The 22,148-nt window shown below is 41.4% G+C and overlaps 1 protein-coding gene across 3 annotated transcripts; it reads right to left on the bottom strand.

The window, feature by feature from the left end:
• Positions 1–3,792: 3,792 nt before the first annotated feature.
• On the bottom strand, positions 3,793–10,179 carry LOC147607023 (uncharacterized). 3 transcript variants are annotated; one of them, XR_015264904.1, is made up of 4 exons: positions 6,842–10,179; positions 4,714–4,804; positions 4,363–4,473; positions 3,793–4,186 (listed from the first exon to the last, which is right to left on the bottom strand). XR_015264904.1 is itself a non-coding variant. In XM_086791538.1 (2 exons), exon 1 carries the CDS (start codon positions 9,893–9,895, stop codon positions 6,845–6,847), a length of 3,051 nt encoding a protein of 1,016 aa, XP_086647664.1. In that variant the 5' UTR covers positions 9,896–10,179; the 3' UTR covers positions 4,596–4,804; positions 6,842–6,844. The 3 variants fall into 3 exon arrangements, 2 of the variants coding, with proteins under 2 accessions (XP_086647664.1, XP_086647663.1); XM_086791538.1 differs by lacking the exons at positions 3,793–4,186; positions 4,363–4,473 and having other exon boundaries at positions 4,596–4,804; XM_086791537.1 differs by lacking the exons at positions 3,793–4,186; positions 4,363–4,473; positions 4,714–4,804 and adding an exon at positions 6,206–6,577.
• Positions 10,180–22,148: the final 11,969 nt, after the last annotated feature.

Raw genomic sequence — 22,148 nt, 5'->3', positions numbered from 1 at the left:
TTGGAGACCCTAATAGCTTAATATTCTTAATATTGTAGATCTCCAAATAATAATGCACATAGAATTCTGGAACATTCATTAAGTCAAGTTTCTTCTATGTAGGTTATAGACTATAGGTAGGTTATCTTGCTATAGACTATAGACTACTATAGGTAGGTTATCTTGCTATAGACTACTTCACACACATGCTTTCTCTAATCACTATATGCACTCACCTTAACACAAACTAGTTATCAAGCCCCATAGTTATGGCCAAGATTTGTCTACACTTGAGTGAGTTCTTTAGTAAGATTATTTTATGGTAATCTGTGTGGGGAAGGAGTATTATGGAAGTAATAGGCATGCAGCTCATTACCTTGGCATCGTCTCCTCGGCTTATAGTAGTAAGAAGAGGAAGGTAGAGGATATTCCCGAGGGATTAAAAGGTAGAGGACAATCCACAGCTTACAGTATGAAAAGGAAGGTAGAGGATAGTCCAAGGCAATTAACAAAGAAACAAAAGATTGAGGCTACTGCAAAGGTAGAAGAGGAAGTCAAGAAGAAGAAGCTACTAGGAAGAAGAAGTTGCATGAGCAGCGACAGTGGGTAGATGAGGCAGTATCTCAACTCTAGAGCAACTAGCAGAGATCTAGTGGTGGGTGGATGTAACCAATCTGACAAGGGCTTTACAACAGAAATTTTCTTGAGCATACCCAGTGGGCGGCTGGGTTCCAATCTATACATGCAACCCCAAACAAGGTATACATTAATGTAGGATTTGGTAAAGGAAATGCAAGAAGAGATGAGGAAGACCAGAGTAGTAACTAAGGAAAACACAAAGGATTTTGATGGTATGCCAAACACCAGAGTAATTACTAAGGAAAGATCTTGCAATGCTGATAATAAGTAATAGTGAGATCTTGTAAAGATCTTACTAAGAAATCATGCCCCATGCAATGAAGTGGAGAGTGATGGGTTTAGAGGTGAACAAACAAAGACAAACAAAGCATCTTCCACCAAAACCCATTTCACCTTCAGGCAATCCCAAAGGTAGGGGCACTTGACTCTTGAAGGACTCCACAATGACCCTTGAAGTAGGGTGGCTTATCATGGATAACATGTAACTCCACCACAAGGCTCTTATGAGTAAGTAGCCAAAGGAAGAGGGATGTTTTAAGATAAAAATCTCTCTCAAAGTTGATGCCAAATATCCAAGAGAGAGGTCCTAAGTGGCAGTAGCGGGAGTGCCATCTATCTCCCATAACAAAATCAATTGGTGCAACTTATTCAAGTACTAAAACAAGGGGATGTTGGGGGGGCCTACCGATTGAATGATTGGGTTTTGCCAACACCACTTCCATGGGTGCGGTTCTCCCAAAGACACCAATGATATGACTATTCTTTTGTCACCTCAAGATGAGAGGTGCAACCTATTCAAGTACTAAAAGAAGGGGATGTTTGTGTTAGTGGTTGGGGGGTGGGGGGGATACAATGCTGGGGTCTTGCTAACACCACTCCCATGGGTGTGGTTCTTCCAAAGACACAAATGATGTGACTATTCTTTTGTCACCTCGAGATGAGAGGGGGGAGAGGCATCCACATGAAGGGTCATTTTTCCACCTCAAGAGGGGGAGAGGGGTCCATATACCATCATGGATTTTGTGGTTGGTTGGTTGGTTTTTTTTGGGGGGGGAGGGGGGGTTTGCTAAAAAAAATCCTCAATGAGAAAACTTAGAGAATATGAATGGGAGACAAAAAGCACTTTCCCAAGTGAAAATATCCAATTAGAGATCAATCCAACCAATAGGGTTGTTGGAGAAGGTAACAATCACCATTAAAGGAGTATATTTATGTGTTGCCTTCATAGTGCTTGAAATCGGAAATTCTTATTCAATGTCACTTGGGAGGCCCTAGTTGAATCGCTTTTAAGTTTTCCGTTGCTTAGCCTTGATTCCTTTCTTCCTTGATGCTTTTTCCACTAGGCATATGCTAATCTCTCTCAACTTTGGGTGCCACACCCTACCTTCACTTTTTAGGCTTCTCACTCTTCCTTGAAACATTTTTCTTCATAATCCATCTAGGTGTACTTGGATGCTTTTCTTTTTGCTCTTCATTGTCTTTGTTTTTTAGTGCTTCCTTTCTGCATTCTTTGTTCTTCTCGTCACTTCATTCTTGATTTCTCACTTATGTGATTCTAACTTTCTCAATCTGTTTGACCTTGTTTTTCTTCCTCTAATGGACAACTAAACCCATTTAAAGTTTTCTTTTGTGATTCATTCTCATCCTTAGGGACAAGTGCTCCTCAAAACACCTAACAACAAACACACACAGCCCTGCCTTCTCAAGGTGTTTTCCTTGGCCATCTATTCACGATTCTTTCAAAGACTAGGATTTGTCTTGCAAGGTTTGAGGAAAATAATCAATAAGCTTCTCTCTATCAATGCCCATACGCCTAGCTCATTGTTTAAAGGATTGAATGCCTTTGCAATGGGGTAACTGAAGCTTTACTCAAGTCATTGGCATAAGCATTGCATGTTTCTTTGAAAGTTGGTACTTGGGTGCTCTAATGTTCCCAATACTCCCTCCAATTCTTCTCAACTGACACTATGTCCATCCTTCCTCTCTTTCTTCTTTCATTTGTTCTATATTTTTGGTCCCTCCCTTTACTCTCAATTGCACCTTTTTTTTTTCTCACTTCCCTTGCTCACACTCACACGTCCAAGTGCATCTGATTCCCTAAGTTTGATTGCAACCTACAGAATCATTAGTTATTGATGCTTCTAAAGTCCATACATGCATAGGCATAACAAAATCTATTAGGGCCTTCCTAAGGACTTAAGATCATGAATAAAGTTGCTAATGCTTCTAAAGTCCATACATGCATATGCCTAACGAAATCTATTAAGGCCTTCCTAAGGACTTAAGATCATGAATAAAGTTTCTAGACTTCAGTTTCTAGACCATTCTTCAAACTATAAGCTACAAGCCTAAGTTTATGACTTGGATACTTCGCTCCTTGATGGCATTCAATGACAATGGCATGATCCTCTGCATGCAATATTTCAAAGCACCTTACCACCTTGATGGTCTCTTCATCAACTCTTGGGCTCACTAGCATGACATCTTCAAGCACATCCCTATACATCCATGTGCAATCATTAGTCATTCATGGACAAGGGTTTGGTTTTATAGTTGTAGTCACTTTACACAATGAGGGTGCTAATTCAAGCTTGCAAACATATTTATTTAATTTTCAAGAGCCTTTAGGGTGCACAATTCTCTACAATGCATCACATGAAATGTACCTCAACAAATCACATTAATGTTTTTAAAAAACAAGAGGCCTCAACATGACATGTATCTCAATAAATATCACATTAATATTCAAAATAAGTTCTTTTGACTAACTTTCATTAGCAATAAATTACTCCTAAATGTATATGAAAGAATGGTGAGAGTGAGTATGAGTATGTTCCTTTGGCAAATCACTCCACAAGCTTTCATTTTTTTTTTACAGGCATGCCATTTCATTAATAGTTCAATTGTGTACTCTTCATTCTAGGGCAAACACACACTTCCATTAAATGGGTTGGTACCCCTACTCATCTTCTTTTCTAGATAAATTTTCTTTGTTAGATCAATACACATTCACTTCCCATGAAACAATACTCGCATACCTACTGTTGAGATAGCATCATGCACACATACACATCTGCTTTTAATAGATCAACCAGTGCAGACGCATGGTTTTTCTCTAGACCAATGCGTATATAGAGTTCCTTGATTGGTGCCTATGTAGGCTTCCTTGAGAGTTAAAAAAGTTGACATAGAGGTTGGTTTCTTTGCTTCAAACACTGTTTTGTCACGATACTCATGACCTCTTTACCACTTCGCAAGACCAAGTCCACGTGTTATGCAAGAAAAGTGACACAAACCTCATCCACACTCTCCATGGCTCAATGAAATAGACTAATCTGCATCATAAGCAATGAAAACTGTCTTCAATTACTGGCAAATGTCAGAGGTCAGTGCTCCTCAAGTTTATTATTATGCATATGTAAAATATCCTCCATGTTTGTAGCTCTTGCTGCTTTTACAGTAGTGCCATTTCTCTGCTATCCTCAATCTCAGGTCTGTCACAGCACATTCCGTGGAAACCTAAGTGCAGGGGACACATGAACGTATCCTACCATCTGGATAAATCCATCTGCAACCATTGTAAGATAACGATCTTTGAATGAGCTTATTCTAAAGGGAGTGCTGCATACTATACATTAAAATAAGATGATCCATATTCTTCCTATGCATAGTGCCCGATACTAGTTGTTTATTAATTCAGCCATGAGTGCTATTTTACATAGACAAGACATTGCAACTATGTACCTTAAGACTTAAGGTCCAAGGAGCACAGTTGTACACCGTCTACTTAATCACAAGCCAATGAGACTTTCACCATGAGTATCTCAAGCTTTTGCCGAACTCCCACTCTCCAATCTAGAATGCAATGCTTTAGCAAGTTGCTGGATTGTAATTACTCAGAGACTTAAAGAAAGGATGGACATGTATACACATGTAAACACACAAAAATGTGAACACACATACATATGCACGAATGTACAAATGTAAGTTCTGTATGCATGTCTATCAGTGTATACATGTGTTACAAACGTGTATACATGTGTTACATACTAGTATATGCTTGAAATACAAAGCTGTATGCTCAGGCATACCCACCAGTCCAAAAGCTAACATATCTTAAGATGAAGTACTCCACAAGCTTGAAAGCCCAAGTCCAAGGGAGTGAGAAGCTCGCCAAACAAATTTCCTACATAAATGATTGATAAAAAACCTTAAAAGTTTCACCTGCTGTTATATGTTCTGACTACAAGACATGCTAGTAAATTAAAACTATAAAACCAAGAGTAGATTAGTATAATGGTACATAGAAAACAAGACACTAGTTGCAACCACAAAACTGGCAGCCAATGCACAGGAGCCTCGCCCCAACTACACCTTGCTTCCCTGTCCATACACGCTTCCCTGTAATATCAAGCACAAAGTTGCCCACATCACCTATATTCCCATGTGTCAGACATCAAACAAAGGTTATTTGAGCGAGGCATTGAATGCATGTTTCATGCACTCGACATGCCTCGTCTGATACATTGCTTTATGCTTAGTTATCCCAGCTGCCCCTGCTTTTCATTCCAGGCAATGTGGCCAAGAGCTGGTGTTAAAACACAAACTCAACACATTTCCTTCATAAAATCTTGCAAGATAAAAAAGCTACTTCAGATTATTAGGATTCTCAGGCAAGACTACCTTAGGAAATAGTACTCTCACCAGTCTTCTCGAACCAAGTGACATCGAGTCCGATACTACATATTAATGCAACTTTGATAAATTTATACCGCCACAAAAGCAGAGTTCTTGGGCCCTCCAACCTTAAAGATGGACCTATATTCTATCACCATGTCATCACATATAACAACAAACATGAACACCCGAACACCCACTCAATTGTTTGTAGTCCCCTGTCAGTCATCCACAAATTTTTTGCTGTCTAATCCAGAGAAATAGCTTTATCATCTGCCATGAACCTATCCACTCCCACTGATTTATCTTTTCCACCACCATCTTTCAAAGCCTTTTTCTCAATCTGCACTTGCCAAATATATCATATAAAAGAACATAGTTCATATCTTTTCCACCACCATCTTTCAAAGCATTTTTCTCAGTCTGCCCTTGCCAAATATATCATCCATAGTTCATTCAACTGTAGGTTACAATTGCCTGAGTTTTCATATCCCGAGTTTTCATACCCCCATCTGACGTCATGTCAATCTCAGATGTGTATAAAAATTCTTTGCAACTGCCCTCCTCAACAATAAGCTATCCGAGATATTTCTTACTGGCATGAACCAGAAGGCACTCACTGTGATACACCCTCATATTTTTCTTTGTCACAGCCAACGTCATACAATGTTAGTTTTAAAAAGTGCTTCATGCACAGAGCCCATTCATGTAGGTTTCCGAGTAGACATTTCATGAACAAGCAAGCAAGCAATTAAGTGCTACAGACTTGCCAGCTTAACATCATAAAACAAGAAAGCAGTCTAGAAAACATTTGCTGCTAATCTGGGTGATTGAAAAAAGAAAACAAATCCAAAACTACTTCAATCACTGAAAAAAGAAAGGGGGCAGGGGGAGGGGGGGCACCAAAGTGTACACAACTCTGCTTTAGCTGCCGAAATGCTGAAACCAAACGAACATAAGTTTCCTCCACAATGCAAAAGGAACGTTAACCAGAATTATCCAGTCGATAATACCAAACATTAAAAAATTAATCTAACACTACTAACTATTGTTAAAAGCCTCTCACTAATCCTTGTGATAGCCTGTTATGTTGCAACAACCAGATCAACCATTGATCTCCAAAGCCCATTAGAAAAAGACAAACAAGTGTTAAGTATTCGATGAACAGCACCGCAAAAAATGAACTAACACGAACCCCTTGGGTGGCACTCTTGCTTTGTGCACATGGACTCTCTGCTGTCAATAAAAGAGTTAAAAAGCACATCTCAAGACTAGTCCCAACCTGCCAATCAATGCGATAACACACCATTCAAAAACACAAATTAGCTCATGTCTCTTCTCTTTACTCAATGTAATTGAATACCTAATGGGCAAAGTACAGCTTATGTCAAACATAAAAATCACTCTCTTTTTTGCTCAATCAACCACCTTGCAGCATAACTTTATCTATACATGGACAAAATACCATAAAACCAACATGACTGTAAACTTATACAAAAACTTACAATATCCAAAGCAAGAGCATCTAGGCAAGTTAATGGCATACCTGTCACCGCCCCATCTCTGACATGAACTTTTCATACTCGGACTCTACTCCATCAGCCTGCTGCACATTAGGAGGTGGTGGAGCAGTAGAGGTATTTGTGGTGACTGCCCATGGAGGTAGTGCACCTCCACCAGTTGAAGGCGGAACAGAACTCACTGGAGGAGGTGGAGCTCCATAATAGCCAGAGTATGGAGGATATGGAGGATAAGAACCAGGGGGACCCTGTGGTGATACACCAGGGGGAAGCCCCATAGGTCTAGGCATCATCGGCATGTTACCTGCTGAGGGGGGAGCTCCAGCCATGCCAGGTCCCTGAGGGCCTGGAATACTTGGAGGTGTACCGGACATCGCACCTGGTGGCCCTTGAGAAGCTACACCAGGTGGAGCAGATGAGGGTGGTCGTTGCCCCACAGCACTTGGATAGGTGCCTCCGTAAGGTGTGAAAGACCCTGGTCCTCCAGGCAGACCAGCCTGCATGTGACCTTCCACAGGAGGTGGACCTCCTAACAGGTTACCTGGAGGAACATAAGGTTTATAAGGAGGCATTTGTGGTGTATTCCAAGGGGGGGGTGGCCCCATAAAACTACCATGTGGACCGGGAGGTGGCAGCTTTTGTGGTTGTTGCTGTTGAGGGAAACCCATAGAATGTGGTCCATTAGGTACACCAGCACCACCTGGAGGAGGTGGCTTGCCTGCAACCCTCACTGCTAAAACCTTGCCATCCAACCTGTAGCCATTCATATGTACCACAGCCTGTGCAGCAGCGGCAGCATCAGAAAACTTGACAAATCCATAACCCTTGCTTAGGCCAGTCATTCGATCTTTAATTAGCTTGACATCATCAATTTTACCAAAAGGAGAAAACAATCTAATCAAACCATCATCATCTACAGTATGAGGTAGGTACCCCACATACAGGTTCAGATCATCACCATCCTTGTTGAACCTTGAGACTGATGCTTGTTGTGAAAATGACTGACTGCCAGGAGGACCAAAATTTCCTCCCGAGAATCCACCTGCTGGTCGTGCACCACCTCCTCCGTTGCCTGACCAAGGAGGATTGCCTCCTTGGGGCCCAGGCAGTGCCAGAGTTGGACCCATCTGACGGCCTGTACCAACATCAGCAGCACCTGGCCTGCTAGCAGAATCTAGCCCTCCACCTAGTTCAGCTAAGAAATTTTTATATTCATCATCCATCTTGCTTGGACTAGAACCCTTCACTGGACAATCAATGGTAGGATGGCCACCATCCCCACATATTCTACACACCACATCACTTTTGAAAGTGGAGTGACGAGCAGGGCATGCATACTGCCGATGACCAGGTTCCCCACAAAGACGGCAAAACTCATCATCACGAATAGTACCATTGAGTGCTGCTAACTCACGTAGCTGAGCCCTTTTGTGCTCGTTTTGTCCTTCATCAACAGGCACAAGTAGCTTTTCCACCATGCCAGCAGCCCTCTCTAAAGAATCTGCATTATCTGCTTCCACTAACACATGCAAATCCTCATTTTCACCAGGATCAGGCCTCATGTCCCTCTTCTGTGGTAACCTTCCTTCCTTAGCAGAACCCTTGCCCCTAATTACAATTTTGGCACCTGTCTCTCTCTCCATTCTTTTCTGTGTATTGCCCCGAGGGCCAATGATTAGACCTATAAAATTGTACCCTGGATATTCCTTAACAGGGATGTATAGTTTTTTGTACAGCTTTGGCGGTCTATAATCAGCAGGTGGCTTGAATGCTGGATTCCTTTTGATCAACTCTGAAATGATCTCCTGCCTCTCTCGAGTGAGCCTCTCTCTGGCCCTAAATTCCCTTGTATTGACCCTAATACCCATATTGTCATAAATAGGCTCGGGGGAAGGTGACCTGTTTCCATCATCCCTTTCCTCCAGAACTTGTCCAGTTTGTAACCTTCTGTTAACATCCAAGAGTTTGATATTCAAAGCCTGAACTTCCGGATCAATTTCCATCCCTCCTGTTAGCTCCTTCACAAAATCTGGCAATTGGATCTGTCCAAGGAGGGGCTTTGGTTCCTCAGTAGACCAGCGTGATCTCCTTCGCTTGCCACCTGATTCAGCAGTGTCTTGAGCCTCCCCATCACCATCTGGTTGAGGCTCCCATCGACTGCGTCTCTTCCTTCCAGTGCTCACCTCTCCTGCAGACACCGCGGGCTGATTATCATAATGATTAGAGCCATCACCAGCAGAAGCATGCGTCAAAAGCTGTTCTCTGTCACTGCCTCCACCGTTGGGGCCACTCCCTTGATCTTGCACATCACTTATCCAGCCTCCAACCCCTGGTCTTTCTTCTTTCCCCCCGACAGCATTGTCCTGCTGCCCTTCATCAGAAATCCACCCTCCTATACCCTCCCTTTCTGCAGAAGGATCACCATTCCCATCAGCAGCAGAGCCATCCGCTTCACCATTCGTAGCCTGCACATAATCTCTCTCCAATCCATTCTTTTGCACGTTGTAAGCCTCTTCTCTGCCATGATCTTGATGCTGGTAGCTATAAACAATATCACTTTGCTCGTTTTGGTACCTACCATCTGCGTGTTGATAGTAACCATCCTGCTTGCTGAGATAGGTCAAATCTTCACTCTGAGGCTGGTGATGTGCAGAGGCAGAGGCAGAGGCAGAAGCATAGCCATGGCCAGGAGCTTCACCAGGGTTTGAGGCATAACCATAGCCAGAAGCTTCATTAGGGATTTGACCGGAGGCATAGCCATAGCCGGAAGCTGTGTTAGGGGTTTGAACGGAGGCATATCCATAGCCAGGAGCTTCATTAGGGGTTTGATTTCCATATGTCCCGGTCACATCGGGAAGAGGATAAGCCCCACCATGGCCATCGCCACCAGAAGGGGCAATATGCTGGGAATTGTAGGCACTCTGTTGCTCATTAAACGGTGCAGAGGAACCGTACCCGGAGTAGTAAGGGTAATCGGCGTACTGCTGCTCCCGCTGCTGCTCCTGCCAAGCCGGGGGGGCATCCGGGTTCAACTCGCCGGAGGGGTAGGTGGCTTCCGAAGCCACAAGGGGCTGCTCCATTGGATCTCGCAGAAGAACAAAACACACACACACACACACGCACACACAAGATCCGATCACAAGCGAGCGGGTGGGCGAGAACAGATCCGGCTTTTTCTTGACCTAAAAAGCATATGTACGTAGAGAGAGAAAGACGTTTCAGCGTTGAGAGAGTATGCAGAACGCAAGGATGAGGGGTCAGCGGCACCCTACACGAAACTAAATAAAATTTAAACAATACCTTACCCCAGTATAGCACTGACAGTTAGGGTTTCAAGGAAGTGTATTTATTTATATTATTGAAAGAAAAGGATTACAGTCACACACACATGTTCAGAAGCTTAGCAAAATATTAACTACAGCGGGTAAGATTCGTGTCCTTAGCCTTGAAGGGGCGTGTGAACAAATGAACACGAGCTCTTACCCGACTCGCCGTCAACCATGCATGTGAAGTTTTCTTGAAAAACGGCTCAAGCAAGGAGAGAGAGATGGAAGCACAACACTCAAAGTGGATTAATAAGAATGGGTGAAGTACAAGTGAAGTGACATGATAAGGTCACTTACACATACTCATAAGATTGTGTATATACGCTTAGGGAGAAAAAACCTCCTAAAGAGGGAAAAAGTCCTTCGACCCATTATTAGCCTAAATCCACACATCACTAAATGGCTACAAATCCCCCCCTATAGTGATGATGTGAATATATACAAGGATCATGTGGGTGATCAATCGCTAAATGGCAATAAGCCCAAAGCTTTGCAAAAAGCTTCAAACTTCTATCTTGAGAAAGCCTTCGTGAACATATCTGCCACATTGTCGTGTGTAGAGACATAACCCAAGCTGATCTCTCCTACAATAAACTCTCCCTAAATAATATTGCACCTCAATGTGCTTTGTGCGAGCATAAAACACTAGGCTCCTCTTTCACAAGGGCTTATTCACTCTAGCTACTGTCAGTGAAGATAGAGATGGGGGATTGATGTGCAACACCACGATTTCAAGCCATACACACTCCACAGTTGTTGTGTGAAAGTTGCCCTGTACTCAGCTTCATAGCTCGAAGTGGCGATCAGGTATAGTATTGTATTAGCATCGCATCTTGATATTAAACTGATGTACATTGATGTGATTCCAATACAATAATATACATGATCGTAGTCATACGAGATAGATGTGTGTGCAAAGGTCTCATCACATAATCCATGCCCTTCTCTTGAGCATAATCCTTTACAATAATCCTTACCTTGTAGTGGTCTCAATGTTACCATCAGCTTTGCACTTTAGCTTATAAACCCACTTTGTACCAATGACCTTTTTACCGTAAGGCAAATCTACTAAATACCAAGTGTCATTTTTAAAGATTAAGTCATACTCATCTTGTATGGCATGCATCCAATGATCATTTTCCTGTGCTTCCTCAAAGGAAACGTGTTCCTCTTTATCGCATATACTAGCAATGAGAGCATGATCCACAAAAGAATAAGATACGTGATCAGAACCTGCACGTGTTCTGCTAAGTAAAGGAGTAGCTAATTTATTATCTTGCGGTGTCTACACTTGGCATACTCTTGGACGCCTATATGTCTGTCATTTCTTCATCAATATCATCAATAATTGCCTCATCAGTAGGCTAATTTGGGGGCTGAAATTCGAGGTGATTTTTAGCTAGTATGGGCTGATTTGCAACACCTTGTTGAGCATTCATTTGCTCCACATATAGCTACCAAAATTGTCATGTGAGCATGTACAACAAGATAATAAAAAACACACAAATGAGCCATAGAGGGATTCTTGTCATTCTAAGCTTCATAAGGGGTAATTTGGCACATATAACTACCTCTACTTGGCCTTTAACTATGCAGTGTGCCATCTCCATGAGAGATATGTTCTTCCTCTCAGCCACATCATTTTGCTAAAGTGTGAAAGGCACTAAGCATTGATGTTTTATGCCTCTTTTAGCCATATATTTCACATGTAGACACATTTTTATCCATAGAAACAAAGTGTCTGAAGCATGTAAAAACCTCTGACTATGCTTTCAATGGATACACCTAGGTGTGCCTAGAGTAGTCATCAATAAAATATTTAGCCATAGAAACAAAGTATCTGAAGCATGTAAAAACCTTTGACCTTGCTTTTAATGGATACACCTAGGTATGCCTGGAGTAGTCATAAATAAACTTTTTAGCCGTAGAAACAAAGTGTTTGAAGCATGTAAAAACCTCTAACTTTGCTTTTAATGTTTTATGCCTTATTCGGCCATATATTTCACATTTAGACACATTTTTTGCCATAGAAACAAAGTGTCTAAAGCATGTAAAAACCTCTGACTTTGCTTTCAATGGATACACCTAGGTGTGCCTAGATTAGTCATCAATAAAATTCATAAAGTAGAGATATCCCCTAATAATCAATGGTATCCTCATAGGGCCACATACATCACTATGTATAAGCTATAATTTATGGATAGCCCTAATTGATCTATCTTTTTGGAATGATGCATGTGTTAGCAGTCATCTCATGTCTGTATATTTACACCAGGGCCTCTGTTGTGGGTGTGCCCGCCCGATTTAGGTGTTTTCTCATTTTTCCCCACTCTCCATACTATTTTTTATGGTGTGAGAGGCTGTAATTGGACCTATCGTCTCCGACTGGTCACTGGCTGCCCCAACATGATCTGTGTGCTGGGCCGACTAGGAGTTGCTGGCCGACTAGAGGAGGAGCAGGTCGTGGGCTGATATGCTGGCTGTCGGCGGGCTGTCTTTTCCGCAGGCCGACTGGTTGTTGGGGGCCATATAAAATGGCCCCTTGCCCCCCCACACATTGTATCGTATATCCGGGATTTCTTGTGTATATAGCAGAGTTATACACTTCTCTCTCTCTCTCTCTCTTCTCTGTGTTTTTCTGCTGTGCACTTGCTCTAGTGTTTTCAGATCTTGTCTTCATCTCCGCTGCATATTCTGACATGGTATCAGAGCTCTAGGCTCTTGGAAGATCTTGGGAACTGTGTGAGCAAGAGGGGGGCTGTTTGTGTTGCTGATTGGCGGACTGTTTTGGGCCATACGGGAAGAGGAGAAGCAAGTGGAAGGCGGGCTGATTTACTGGACAGCCACTTGCAAGTTTAGTTCTTCATTTTTTCCCACCCACCCTCCCTTTTCAATTACACCCCCACAATGGCAGATTTACTTAAGATGGCTGAGAAGCACGTGAAGATCCCGACACTCCCCACGTTCCCAGTGGACCGTCAGTTGGACGGGAACAACTATGGCATATGGAAGGCAATGATGGAATCTGTTTTGGAGTCTTACGACCTTGCTGATTTCATTGTTGTTAGGGTTCCACGGCCAAAGTTAGAGGAAGGGGAGTTACCCTCTATTCGGAAGGAGCGTGAGGCACCGGCACAGTTATGGGATCGTGTCAATGCCAGAGTCCGTTCTTTCATTTTCCTCAATTGCACACCACAGGTAATTAGGCATATCAAGCATATGATGATGGCCAGAGGTATTTGGAAACATTTGGCTTCTCTACAACAGGGTATTGCCCATGAAGAGGATCTCCTTGGAAGTTCAGATGCGGGTGATGAATCCTGCAAAGTCGTCGACAATGCGGGAGCACATCAACAAGTTGTAGGCTCTTCAGTAAGAAGTTCTCCAAGCTGGGAAAGAGATATCATCGGAGGATATGGCCATAATGTTGCTGTCACATTTACCCTCTCAGTACTCAGCCTTTTACTCTTCGTTGATTACCAGTGGGCAGGCTCAGCACCATCACATGGGAGGAGCTTGTGCCCATGGTCTTGGACTCGGAGGAAAGATTCACGAACCCTCCACAGGGCAGAGGTTCTAAGGCCTTCACTGGCCAACGGTTGAAAGGCCGGAATAACAACAACAAGGGCAAAGGGAAGGCTTCATCAGAGAAGTCTTCTAAGAAGAAGCTCGACTCAGACCGAGAGAAACTTAAGGCCGAGAGGACATGCAATGATTGTGGCGAGAAAGGCCACTATTGGAGGAAGTGTCCCAAGCGGACTGGGAAGAGTGCTGATTCTTCAACTTCAGCTGCAAAGATTCCAGCCTTTATGCACTTAGAGATGATGGACATGGATGCTTCATCTTCTTCAAGCAAGGAGGTAGTTGGCTTCAGCTTAAAAGACTCCAGCCTTTATGCACTTAGAGATGATGGACATGGATGCTTCATCTTCTTCGAGCGAGGAGGTAGTTGGCTTCACCACAAAGGATACTCAGGAATGGATTCTTAACAGTGGTGCTTCTAGGCACATGACTGGACCTTCCCGTGACTTATTTCTGGATCTACAACACGGTAGTCAGGTCGCATTTTCATTGGCGAAAATTCCACAATTTCGATACACAGTGAGGGCCGGATGGAGATCATTCTCGATGGCAGAGGGGGTAAGCATTCCTCTCGTGTTCTTTACGTCCCAGCACTTGGTTTTCATCTATTGTCAGTGCATGAGGTATGCAAGACTGGCTTCCGGGTGGAGTTTGAGGAGCATTCTGTTGCTCTACACGGGACCGCGAGACTAGCCAGGTTGTTTGGGAAGGTGGCGTGGAGAATGGTATATACAAGCTCTCCGCACTCACCTCTTTGACAGGCTCTCAGGTTGGTGACTTGTGGCACTTTCGGTTTTGGCCACTTAAATGTGGATGCGCTACGCAACGAGCTTTCTGGGACCAAATGGTGGTTGGCTTGCCAGATGTTGGCAGTAGGCAAGGACGCTGCAATTCTTGCATATGCGGTAAGTAGCACAGGGAATCCTTTTTGAAGCAAGCTTCCAGGCGGGCTTCGAAACCATTGGAGTTGGTACACACTAACTTGTGTGGACCTATGCAGACATCATCCTTGGGAGGTTCTTTGTACTTTATTCTGCTTGTTGATGATTGTTCCAGATTCACATGGGTCTATTTCCTTCCCATGAGGACCAAGCCTTTGCTTGGTTCAAGGAGTGGCATGTGATGTGGAGAAAGAGTATGGCTTGCAGGTGAAGACTCTCCGGGCTAACAAAGGAGGTGAATTTTCTTCTAATGCTTTCGTGAGATTTTGTGCGGAACATGGCATCAAGAGGCAGCTGGCAAATACAGGTCCATCGTCAGAGAATGGAGTAGTAGAATGAAAGAACAGGACTACGGTGGAGATGGCGAGGACGATGCTGGAGCATCGTGATCTTCCTCGTCCACTTTGGAGAGAGGCTGTGGTGGCTACGGCTGTCCATATCCTCAATTGGTCTCCGACGACTTCAGTACTACCAAACATGACTCCCTTTGAGGTATATTTTGGCAGGAAACCTGATGTCTCCCATTTCCGTGTGTTTGGGAGCGATGCGTATGTTCACATTCCGAAGAAGTAGAGAGGGGGAAGCTCGACTCAAAGTCCCAAAAGCTTATCTTTATGGGATATAACTCTCTTTCCAAGGGATACAGGTTATATGATCCAGAGAGGAATGAGGTTGGGATGTGGTCTTTGATGAGCATGTTCTGGTTTCCACTGCTGATGAGCATGTTCTAGTTATATGATCCAGAGAGGAATGAGGTTGTTGTTGTCAGCGCAGGGATGTGGTCTTTGATGAGCATGTTCTGGTTTCCACTGCTGATGAGCCGCCACTTCTTTTAGAGCCAAAGGATTCTGATGATGATTCCCAGTCTATTGTTCCAGCTGGACAACCTCAGTCAGTTCAGGAGGTTGAGCCCGCCAGCTGGAGATGAGTCCCCGCAACAACAGGCTCTGCGTTCTGTTCGAGTACCTAGGTGGTTAGTGGACACCCTTCGGGAGTCAAGTGTCACGGAGCTTCCCTCCGAATGGACCACAAAGAACGGACCTCGAAGATCGCATAGAGTCCGTGATAAAAGTCATTCAGCAGAGCTTTTACAGGTAAACTATACTTTGATGTCTCGTATCATGCGGTGTGGGACAAAGAGCCCACTTCTGTCGAGGAAGCCCTTTCACATGATACTTGGAGGAAAGCCATGCAGGTGGAACTAGATGCCATTGAGAAGAACAACACTTGGGAGTTGGTACCAAGGCCATCGAAACGGTCAGTCATTGGTGTCAAGTGGGTCTTTAAGACCAAATATGCGTCAGATGGGTCAATGGACAAACACAAAGCCAGACTTGTGGTGGCTAAGGGTTATGCTCAGTGGCCAGGCATCGACTATGAGGATACCTTTGCACCGACAGCGAGGATACCTTTGCACCGACAGCGAGGATGACCACGATTCGGACCATTCTTGCCCTTATTTCTTCTCAACGATGGCTCGTATATCAGATGGATGTCAAATGTGAGTTCCTTAATGGTGACCTCCTGCAGAAGGAGGTGTATGTTGAGCAACCTCCAGGCTTCACGGTTCCAAGATCAGAAGGCATGGTTTACATGTTAAGGAAGGCCTTGTATGGTCTTAAACAGGCTCCCAGGGCTTCGAATCAGAAGATTGATTCCTTCTTTCTTCGGACTGGATTTTAGAGATCGGTTGTAGATCCCAATCTATATCTCTTTCAGGAACGCGGCATGGTCACGTTAATCATCCTTTATGTGGATGATCTCATTCTCACCGACGGTCATGTGGAACACATTCGAGTGACAAAGGCTGCCTTGTCAAAGGAGTTTGAGATGATCAACTTAGGCTTACTCCACTTCTTCTTGAGATTGGAGATCTGGCAGACCCAAAGGGGGTTTTTTGTCTCTCAGCGTATGTTCATGAGTTGCTTGAGGCCTTTGGGATGGAGAACTACAAGCCTATTACGTCGCCGATGGACCCGAACACGAAGCTGACATTGAATGATCCTTGTGAGCTAGTTGATGCCTCTCTATACTAGAAGCTGGTTGGTTCATTGATCTAGTTGTGCTGAACACCAGATTGGACTTGAGCTTTTCTGTGGGGCTGTTGAGCTCATTCATGCAAACGTCGTAAAAGTCTCATTGGGACGCAGGATTGCAGATCTTGCAGTATTTGTAGGGTACGAAGGATCTTGCAGTATTTGTAGGGTACGAAGGATCTTGGACTCTTTTACACAGGAGGGGGATTGATGGATGGAGTCAGACTCCAAGGATGGAGTGACTCGGATTGGGGAGGAGATCCAAACATGAGGAGATCCACATCAGGCTAGAGTTTTTCCCTTGGCTCAGGAGCGGTTTCATGGAACAGTAAGAGGCAGCCAACTATTGCCTTATCATCGACAGAGGCAGAGTATCATCGGGCTACTTGTGGTGCTGGTTGCAAGGTTGTGTGGCTGCGGAGGTTGCTTGGCGAGATTGGGTTTCCACAAAAGGAGCCCACAGTCATCCAGTGCGATAACTAGAGCTGCATAGCTATTGCTCGGGACCTGGGCTTCCATGCCCGAACCAAGCACATAGAGATACAATCTCACTTTGTTCGTGAGAAGATCTTGGCTAGTGACATCTTGCTTCTTTATTGTTCGACGGAGGACAATGCGGCAGACCTCTTCACAAAGTCTCTACCTCAGGCTATGCTCCAGCGGCACTCCAGCTCAGTGGGGTTGGTTCCACATCCAGGAGCTGAGAGGGGGTGTTAGCTATCTGTATATTTACACCAAGGCCTCTGTTGTGGGTGTGCCCACCCGATTTAGGTGTTTTCTCATTTTTTCCCACTCTTCATATTTTTCCCTATTTTTTCTGGTGTGGGAGGCTATATTGGACATGTCAGCTATACCTGATGCTGGCCGACTGGTCACTGGGTGCCCCGACATGATTTGTGTGCTAGCCGACTGGGAGTTGCTGGAGGAGGAGCAAGTCGTGGGCTAGTCGTGGGCTGATATGCTAGCTGTTGGCTATCTTTTCAGTAGGCCGACTGGTTGTTGGGGGCCATATAAAATGGCCCCTTGCCCCCCCCAAATTGTATCTTGTATACGGGATTTCTTGTGTATATAGCGAAGTTATACACTTCTCTCTCTCTCTCTCTCTCTCTCTCTCTCTCTCTCTCTCTCTCTCTCTCTCTCTCTCTCTCTCTCTCTCTCTCTCTCTCTCTCTTCTCTACGTTTTTCTGCTGTGCACTTCTAGTGTTTTCATATCTTGTTTTCATCTCCGCTGCATATTCTGACAGCATGTTGGTAGTTTGTTACCTTTAAAGGTGCAACAAACTACCAAGATTCAAGTGACCAAAGAGGGCATGCCATAGCTCTGTGTCACTCAAAGCACGTATGGCAATAATAACTGAATAAGCATTATATGCCAATATCTCATACTTGTCCAATGTGTAAAGCCCATGGCTTTGAGTACTAGATATACCATAGTGATGTCTCCATCACTATGGTTATGAACTGTACACTTGTCTCATCAGAAAATCTGACCACTAGTAGGCCTACCCTAGCAATGGCAAAGTCTGACAACAAGTTCTTTTTAATGCCTGACAAGACTTCTAAGAGAGTGATTGTCCCACCATTTATAGCAGTGAGAACAACCTTGCTAGCTCCTTTTACTAGATATGAGAAGTCATTTGCACATGTGAGTATCTCTCCTTGAGGAGCAAACTCAAGAGAGGAAAATAAATCATGTTGAGAAGTAATGTGCCCGCTAGCACCACTATCAAAGAAATGTGCTTGCACCACTATCAATGTGAGATCTCACTGCCCCCTCCGCGCACCGGATTCCCGATTGCTGGAGCAGAAGCAGCTCCCTCTTGCGCGGGGCAGGGTTTCCCACTCGGGGCCTCGCCCTCAAATGTCCGGGCACGAGACTAAGCTGGAGTTCATTCCGAAAACTGAAACCGAGAAAATTTCCCATGCCCGAAAAACGGGGACGATTCCACCATTTTGAATTTCTAACGAAGTTTTCTAACGAGGTCAAGATATTGAACTAACCTTCATCTGAATAAACCAGATAGAAGGGAAACTATTACAGACTTAACTTGAAGGAATCAACACTTTTTTCCTAATTGAATTAGGCACAGCCGTTGATCTATTCATTTGAGAAGTCTTCAGGTTATTATTTAACTATTCGAGTTCTAAGCGTATTCCTATTGATCAATTTTATTATTAAAACTCTACTGATTCCAGCCTAACCCCATCCGGCCCATGGGTTAGCCACTGCCCAACCATTGGAATTGGTAGAACCAGACAAGTACTCACCCACCCATAATTGAATGCCTTTCTTAACTTTTGCTTTAGAATACAGATACGCACACACTCCTCTTTAAACTTTAATTTATAAAATAATCCATTGACAAATTATTGGTTACAGATGTCATAACTCAAAATTTCCATTCAATCCTTGTTTCTCACAAAACAGTATCACTCTGGACTCTCCGTTGAGGCCAGCAGGTCAGCAACGAGATCCAGTAACAGATTACAATAATTTTCTCGTCATCATACATATATATATCTTGCACAACATATGCATGGGTGTCCTAAGCACCGCGAGCCCGTGCATCGCCTGGTCAGAACCCTCCAAGATCCTCCTTAGGTGTCCTCGCACTTCACTCAGGGATCACTTCGTCGGCCCTCGCCCATCGTACCGGAAGCACACCATTTTACACCATACCCAGGTTGGTCAAGACCTGGGCAGGTTTTTGCCGCGTGAACCGTCCTTTGAACACTCCTCGCCAGCTGTTTGCAACCGAACTTTCCTTAGAAAACACATATACCAAATGCTCCCTCCAGCATTCTGGCGTAAGACAGTCCTTTAAGAAAGCAAGGTTTCTATGCAAGTTTTCGGTTTTGATTTTCTTTTGAATACAATGAGTATATCTTAATTCCGTAACCCAAGACTTCTAAATCACAGGTCTGGATTCCCAAGCAGAATTCCTCGAATTCTGTAATCTTGATCCTCATATCAAAATCAAAGGTCTCAATTTAATTTCAGATTCAGTGGATGATTTGATTAAATTTTCTTGAACTCGTCACATCGTCTTTTCTTGAAACTGACGAAGGAGATTAAGTCATGGCCATAGTCTAATTCAGGGTTTGAGTCTGGAAAGGTTCTCCCTGAACTATCTTTCTCGAAGGGTAATATTTCAATTACCCTTTACTGAATTCAAAACTAAACACATATTCCTATGAGGAATAAATTAATCATTTATCTAAAATTTTGCTTAACTGAATTCAAACCTAAACACGTATTCCTATGAGGAATACATTAATCATTTATCTAAAATTTTGATTTCGATAGATCTTCTGAATTTTCTCATTACCATCTTAGAGAATATGAAACAGTAGAATTTTCCTTCACAGAGTATTTACTTATTCATTTACCAATATTCATGGGATTTAAACAATGATTAAAGAGAACTCTCATTTTGATATTTTAAAAAAAAATCTGTATGTATCTATTTATGCATAAAATCCAACTTCTATGGAAATAACACTTTTATATAAAAGAAAATCCTTTTATGCATCTATTTATGCATAAAAATCAATTTTGATGAAACTAATACTTTTATAATAAAAACATTCTTTTATGCATCTACTTATGCATAAAAATCAATATTGATGAAAGTAACACTTTTATAACAAAAAAATTTTTTTATGCATCTATTTATGCATAAAAATCAATATTGAGAAAGTAACACTTTTATAATAAAAAAAATTCTTTTATGCATCTATTTATGCATAAAAATCAATATTGGTGAAAGTAACACTTTTAAAATAATAATAAATTCTTTTATGCATCTATTTATGCATAAAAATCAATATTGGTAAAAGTAACACTTTTATAATTAAAAAAATCTTTTATGCATCTATTTATGCATAAAAATCAATATTGGTGAAAGTAACACTTTTATATAAAAAACATCTTTTATGCATCTATTTATGCATAAAAATCAATATTGAAGAAAGTAACACTTTTATAATTAAAAAAATACTTTAATGCATCTATTTATGCATAAAATCAATATTGATGAAAGTAACACTTTTATAATAAAAAAATTTCTTTTATGCATAAAAATCAATATTGGAGAAAGTGTCACTTTTATTTAAAAAAATTCTTTTATGCATCTAGTTATGCATAAAAATCAATATTGGTGAAAGTAACACTTTTATAATAAAAAAGTCTTTTATGCATCTATTTATGCACAAAAATCAATATTGGTGAAAGTAACACTTTTATAATTTAAAAAAAATTCTTTTATGCATCTATTTATGCATAAAAATCAAGATTGGTGAAAGTAACACTTTTATAATCTATTTATGCATAAAAATCAATATTGGTGAAAGTCACACTTTTATAATAAAAAAATTTCTTTTATGCATCTATTTATACATAAAAATCAATATTGGTGAAAGTAACACTTTTATAATTAAAAAAACTCTTTTATGCATCTATTTATGCATAAAAATCAATATTGGTGAAGTAACACTTTTATAATAATAAAAAAATTCTTTAATGCATCTATTTATGCATAAAAATCAATACTAGTGAAAGTAACACTTTTATAATTAAAAAAATTCTTTTATGCATCTATTTATGCATAAAATCAATATTGATGAAAGTAACACTTTTATAATTAAAAAAAATTCTTTTATGCATAAAAATCAATATTGGAGAAAGTAACACTTTTATAAAAAAAAAATTCTTTTATGTATCTATTTATGCATAAAAATCAATATTGGTGAAAGTAACACTTTTATAAGAAAAAAATTCTTTTATGCATCTATTTATGCATAAAAATCAATATTGATGAAAGTAACACTTTTATAATTAAAAAAATTCTTTTATGCATCTATTTATGCATAAAAATCAATATTGGTGAAGGTAACACTTTTATAATTAAAAAAATTTCTTTTATGCATCTATTTATGCATAAAAATCAATATTGGTGAAAGTAAAACTTTTATATTTTAAAAAAATCTTTTATGCATCTATTTATGCATAAAAATCAATATTGGTGAAAGTAACACTTTTATAATAAAAAAATTCTTTTATGCGCATAAAAATCAATATTGATGAAAGTAACACTTTTATAATAATAAAAATTCTTTTATGCATAAAAGTCAATATTGATGAAAGTAACACTTTTATAATAAAAAAATAATCAATATGCATCTTTCTATGCATAGAATTTAAATCTAATAAAAATCACTCTTTTATAATAAAATAATAATAATAATCAATATGCATCTTTCTATGCATGGAATTTAAATCTAATAGAAATAACACTTTTGTAATAAAAATATTTCTACTATGCATTTTCCTATGCATAGAATGAAAATAACACTTTTAGAATACACAAACGATGGGGATTACTCTTTTTGAATAATAAAAGGTAATACTTATTTCACAAAATTTAAGAAAATTTTGCCATAACCTCC

This window comes from Cibotium barometz, chromosome 56, assembly GCF_041138505.1.
Source record: "Cibotium barometz isolate CiBa-2024 chromosome 56, ASM4113850v1, whole genome shotgun sequence".
In the NCBI taxonomy this organism is placed as follows: domain Eukaryota; kingdom Viridiplantae; phylum Streptophyta; class Polypodiopsida; order Cyatheales; family Cibotiaceae; genus Cibotium; species Cibotium barometz.
The sequence above is the reverse complement of the archived record's forward strand: the minus strand, read 5'-3'. Positions and strand labels throughout refer to the sequence as shown.